Here is a 6,299-nt window from a genome sequence, read left to right as displayed (position 1 = left end):
CAAACCCGCACTTGGCCAGCGTGATTGACTAAAGACTTAACCTAGCAGTGGGACAGTCAGGGGTAAAAAAAAGTTCAAAACTGTTGATAATGATTCGGACACTTGGTAAAAACTTTAGACGCAGACTAAAAATTAAATAAGTAAAACGTATTTTAATGCAAATGTCCTACAAATTCGTCATATTAATTCACAAACCGTTAATTCTTCGAGATAATAATTTAAATATTACTCGTATTATCATAATTAAATTAGCCTGCATTTAAATCGTATATTTTAAAACTATTTTTGCTTAGTTTCGGACTAATTTTGTTATAAATCGTGTGGAAATTAAAACGTCTAGCGCAGATGATGTCACACTGTAGGTCGGACCTAGGGACCCATAAAATTAGCATAGTCTGGCTTTTCTGTATTATAATAGGCTTGTCTAGGCTTAAATGTGCTTAAAACAGTTGCAGTTATAAGTTATCTTAAGATAGTGGTAAGTTATCGACAGTATATTTATTAGTTATTTTTAAGAATAGCTGATTTCTCAGCTTAACTTCGATGCGATTTGTACTGTAATTTGAAAAAAAAAATGAAATTCCAGAAAAAAAATGGTTAAGACTTTTTTAATATTATTATATCCTCTAACACATTGATCTCAAATAAATGATCATCTCTTGTGGGGAATCACCATTGTTATACGTGACTTTCATGGTGAACAAACACAGTTTTGCATGAAAATTTACGTTTACTGAGGAATCATTTTTTAAAATATTTTCACCATTTTCTATTGCCACGAGACATTACAGAATTAACTGTCCAATAAAAGAACACAAAAACTAGGAGAGGATTTTAGGTTCTATACCTAAAAAATATAAAGATTTTCTGCCCACCCTATAAGAAATAGGCGTAATCTTAAGTATGTCTAAATTATTTTGTGTCTTAACTGGTAACGGCAATGTACCTTTAATATTATTTAACATAAAGTATTTTCTTGGTTTCCCACTCATGTACCTAGAGCTTTGAACTTGACTTTTATTAACAGAGGCAGGATAATATAACAGTTACCCCGGTTACATACTTTTATGTATATTTACAATCATATGTTTTGAGGTAAATGACTTCATGTGTGTAGGGTCGACGACTTTACAGGATTTCCAAGTAATCCCTTTTCGTTCAGAGCACGGTCTCTGAATTGATTACGGCCTTTCATATCCCTTGACCTGGCTTCTATTAATATATTTAGAAGTCAAAATTGTAATAAAACCCAATAAAATATTTAAGACATTTTTATTTCTCATCTTTATCACAAGATATTTTTTTTATAAATAATTCTTAATCTATCTTATTACACTTCATAAATTATTTTTATTATGTTCAAGTAAATGTTCCGTTCTATTTTCTTTTTTACCATTCATACTATCAGCAATTTCTTGCAACGTCTTATCTTTAGTCTCAGGTAAATATTTATACAAAATCAATATTAATATTAGAGAAGAAATACCGAATATCAAAAAGAGGCCGTGAAGACCAAATTTTCTGAAAAGAGTAGGAGCTATTTTCAAAGTAATTCCACCAATCAATTTACCAACTAAACCTATACAACAGACGGACAAATTTCTAGATCTTAAAGGAATTAATTCTGCATAAACTGAAATAGACATGATTAAAGGACCACAACTCACAGCGATAGAAAACGCGGTTAATAGTAACAGTGATACATACTTATTCTCTATAATAATTCCTAAACTAATCAGATACAAGTATAAAGATAAAACAAATAAAAACACAACACCTATAGAAGAAGCGACCAATAACAAAGTACGTCGTTTCAAATATTTAGACAATGCACAACCTATATACATACTTGATACAGTTATACCGTCTAATATTAACATTCCCGTATAAGCAGTGGACTCACTACTAGTAATTTTCTTTAAAATATCTAAAGCATACAATGCACATATTAATTTACCAGAAAAAACACCAAGAAAACCTGTAGCCAAAGAAATTAATGTCGGTTTATAAAATGCTCTAGATTTGACCGTTCTAAAGAAGTCTATAATTCGTTCTTTCAAAGATATTTTTATTCCTTCGTAACTAGCTATATACTCTTTCTGCGATTTGATGAGTATCTCCAATTCTTTTTCCGATTCTTCATCGAAACCTTTCAACCAGCGGTGAGAAGCGGCACATTCTTTAAACTTCCCATTACTAGCCAACCAATATGGAGATTCTGGCCACAAAATCACTGTTAGAAAAGTGTAAGAAGCACACACGATTCCGAATAAAGGTATCATTTTCCAATGAAGAAAAGTTCCTATTGCATTTGAAGCCCAAATACCCCAATAAAACGTAGCAGTTTTTATTGTTAAGAATATTCCTCTGTACTTAGGTGAAGTGTATTCAGTCAAGATGACAATTGAGACTACAATCTGAGAGGCACTGAACAATCCTTGCATAATTTCGCTGATCATGATGTGCGTGATGTTTGTACTGCAGTAGAGGACTACGAAGGCTGCAAATGTGTCGGTTACTGCTATTATGAAAGGGATCTTTCTTCCGAAGAATCTCGTGAGCATGGAGAGGATTAGCACGAAGGGGAAGCCGCTGAACGCGTACACGGAAGCTGCAAAAAACAATTTTGATATAAGTTGGTGACTCAATTATCAAATGTTTCATTGTTACTATTTCAAACTTACTATCAATACAATAAATGAAAGTTATTAGGATTTTATTTTACCAGTAAGGTATGCAACCAATTCATTAAAATATTGACTGACCATGCTAGTCGTGTCTTGATTTGAGCAAAGGCTCAAACTCCTTAGTTTGGTAGAAAGACTATGCTCAGCATGGGGAAATGAAAGGGGTAAAGTCACAATTTTATTAATTGAATAATGGCAATTTGCGAAACATCATGAGTAAAACAGATAATTACTTACTTAGCCACGAAGCCATTTCATCAGTGATAACGCTGGTATCATTGGCCTCTCTTCTGATTTGAGGGATGAATACTGTGGGTGCTCCTACGGCGAGGCCGTATAGAAACATGGCCGTCCATACTCCACTGCATACTAGGAACTGGAAGTTAAAAATAAATAACAAAAAATATAGCAAATTGAAAAAATGTTTCGAAATTAACAATAAAAAAAATTTACGATTTTTAACAATTATTTTTGGTTTATTACATCACGACCTTTTTTCCCCAACGCGTGGGTATAGGTGTTCACAATACATTCGCTTTACATCATTTACAAATTCTAGTCCCGTGTGCTATTCAAAATATTTAATAGACAGTCTTATGCATTACCGTCTGCAGAGGCAGTCAAACATATCCAGACAAATTAAATCCAGATGAGCATCGAACCCTTGACCTTACTAGCGTAGTCACTAATCACACGAACATTTTTAATACCTACCATAGCCTATTAAAAGATATACTCTCAAAAAATTTTCAAGCGAATAAGAAGGCGCTACAATTCGCAAAACAACGCAAGCCGGTGTATTTCAATTGAAATTTTAATTCAAACTCAATGAGCCACTCAAAAAGTTTGAAACCACATTTAAGGGTTAAAACCCTTTAGTTCGTTTCATACAAAAGTATCCTGTTTTTAATTCAAACCGACTATGATGAATTAAAGGAACGAAAATAATTAACTAAAATTCTGCAACTAATTAGAGATTTTGATATATTCATTTTGTAGTTCCAAATAGATTTTATACTCTATTTATACTCTTTGTTTGGGAATGTAAAAGTAAATATAAAGTTTTAATATCTATTTCTACATACTATTTTTAACATATAAATAGTTGTTACTCAATAATACCTCCCACATAAATATTCAAAAGTTAAAATTCTTGATATACCAATTACTTTCCTAAGTTATTTCGTAACAAAAAGTAGCGCTTTATAATTGTTGAAACAGTTCTAATAGAAGACGTTTATAAAGGTGTATGAAACAACCCCACGTTTCGCCATTAACAATGTTAGTCTCATGTTATAGGGGACGAGCCTGTTGCCATTTACCGGGTCCGATACCAAACTTTGAACCACTATTGAAAATATCTATACTAATGTTTGTTTGTTTGTTTGAACGCGCTAATCTCAGGAACTACTGGTCCGATTTGAAAAATTCTTTCAGTGTTAGATAGCCCATTTATCGAGGAAGGCTAAAGGCTATATATCACGCTACGACTAATAGATGCAGAGTACCAGTGAAAAATGTTACAAAAACGGGGAAAATTATGACTCTTATGTGACGCAAGCGAAGATGCACGGGTCAGCTAGTTATTATATAAAATTAGAAAGGACCGATAGAACTTTGCCCAACCCGGGATTCGAACCCAAGACATCATGGCCCGCAGTCGGACAGCAGACCGCGTCACAGATTCAGTCAGTCAGGATTTAATATAATAAGTACTTATGTAAACTATATATTTATGTAGCAAGTAATTTTAAATACTTGTATAGCGCCTACGTCATTAAAATATACCTTTTAACCACTAACGAGTTAATGAACACATTAAATACTTATCTCTGCTGTACCTGCCTACATTATGTCTTTATGGGTATTTAACTACTTAGGTCAATGTACTAAATTATATAAAAATAATTATACATTTCAGTACATAATATGGATTACCTTGTGGTCTGCGTTTACGTCTGCTAATCATTAGGTCTCAATTTCGATTTCCGGGTCGATAAAACCATTGTCCAAACCGTTGTTCCAACTTTAGTTAAATTGTAAGCAGTGATGCAAAATTTAGTATAAGGTAGCACGCTTTTTTCTTGTTATATAGGAAAGACAAAAAAGGGACGAAACTGAAATGTATTTACACTCCTGCCCAAATTTTCAAGTTTTATTACATTAGGTAAATATAAAAAAATAACATACCTGTCTGAAAAAAGGTTTCCAACTACCTGTTTTCTTGAAATCACTTTCAACAATTTCACAATCGTTTGGCACTTCCTTGTATTCACACAATTCCATTTTTTTTAATAACACTAACAAATAAATACTACAAAAAATAACACTTTCAGAAGCACTTAAGACATGTCATTATACTTATTGTTATTTTATTTTTAAATGTTATTTTTATAAAATTTATTTATTTTTTGTAATACACGACCGATTGTATCCGTCTTGGTACAGTGATTAAATTGAAAGTATGAAGTAGGTTTGTGTGCCGGCCGGGACTTGTTACCGAATGTTTTTATTTTATTTAAAGCTGGGTACACATAACAGCATTTTTTTGTAGTTGTTACGCTACAAAACAAGTATAGCCGTTGTAGGGGAAAGAACCGTCTGGCTGAAGGGCCTGTCCACCGCAAGCGGTGAGGGGCCCAAATAAAAGTCGCAGTATGACTATAGGCGCGTTTATATGTGAAACCACCTAAGGAACTGTAAATTTAAACAAAGGCGATATTAAAATAAAAATCTCGGGCAATATTACCTTGCTTATTCTTTTATTGGGTCTATCTTACGAGCTGGTAACAACAACAACAACCAGCAACAACAACAACCGCAGCAACTGTAATATTGGCAATCATAAGTACCTCTATTTGACCCAAATGAGTGATTTTTGTACATTTTTGGTATTACTCGAGTATATAGAAACAGCATACAGTACTCACAATTCGAATGTGCATATCTCATCATCGCTAGTTCTGCGTTTAGTACTTTATTGCATTTCTGCTGTCCTTATGAATAATGCAATAATTCCAGTTTTGAGCCAAAAATCAGCTTCAACTTTCGATTCGGCGGAAATGAATTCAAGTGAAGTACTAAGCGAGAGATCGAATAATAATCATGACTAATCGCTCGACAAATACAGTGTGTACAAAACTTTAGAAGTACCTTTAAATTAATCGTTAATTTAAGGTTTTATTATATATTTTTGTACTTATCTAATTTCGTGAGAATTTTCTTTCCGGTTGTTAATTATTACAAATAATATTTTTAGTCTTTGAAGTTTTTTGTAGTAATGACGTAAATGTACCTTCTGTAATGTTTTATCGTCATTGTTATTGTTCGATTGCAGTGTCTTAATTACACCACAAGGTTTTTTAATTGTTTCTTTAAAAGAAAACTTATGGTTTAGCCCGTCCACCATTCAGGTCCGAATGTGTAGTTGCACATTCTTATATTTAGTATAGTCCCACTCTCTAACAGCCCAACACGACGGTATCCGAAACATATGGCAAAAAATCTGAATGAATCAGGTACGGATGCCTGTGGCTCCCACTTCCAAACTCCTGGTAATCCTAATTTCTTGAGCAAAAAACTCAAGAATACTTTCTTAACTAGGAACCGAGA

The 6,299-nt window shown here is 33.1% G+C and overlaps 1 protein-coding gene across 1 annotated transcript; it reads right to left on the bottom strand.

Moving 5' to 3' along the window:
* Nucleotides 1-1,337: 1,337 nt before the first annotated feature.
* On the bottom strand, nt 1,338-5,118 carry LOC142976802 (facilitated trehalose transporter Tret1-like). The gene is made up of 3 exons (XM_076120370.1): nt 4,878-5,118; nt 2,925-3,063; nt 1,338-2,611 (listed from the first exon to the last, which is right to left on the bottom strand). Exons 1-3 carry the CDS (start codon nt 4,971-4,973, stop codon nt 1,338-1,340), a joined length of 1,509 nt encoding a protein of 502 aa, XP_075976485.1. The 5' UTR covers nt 4,974-5,118.
* Nucleotides 5,119-6,299: the final 1,181 nt, after the last annotated feature.

This window comes from Anticarsia gemmatalis, chromosome 11 (genome assembly GCF_050436995.1).
Source record: "Anticarsia gemmatalis isolate Benzon Research Colony breed Stoneville strain chromosome 11, ilAntGemm2 primary, whole genome shotgun sequence".
NCBI classification, from domain to species: Eukaryota; Metazoa; Arthropoda; class Insecta; order Lepidoptera; family Erebidae; genus Anticarsia; species Anticarsia gemmatalis.
The sequence above is the reverse complement of the archived record's forward strand: the minus strand, read 5'-3'. Positions and strand labels throughout refer to the sequence as shown.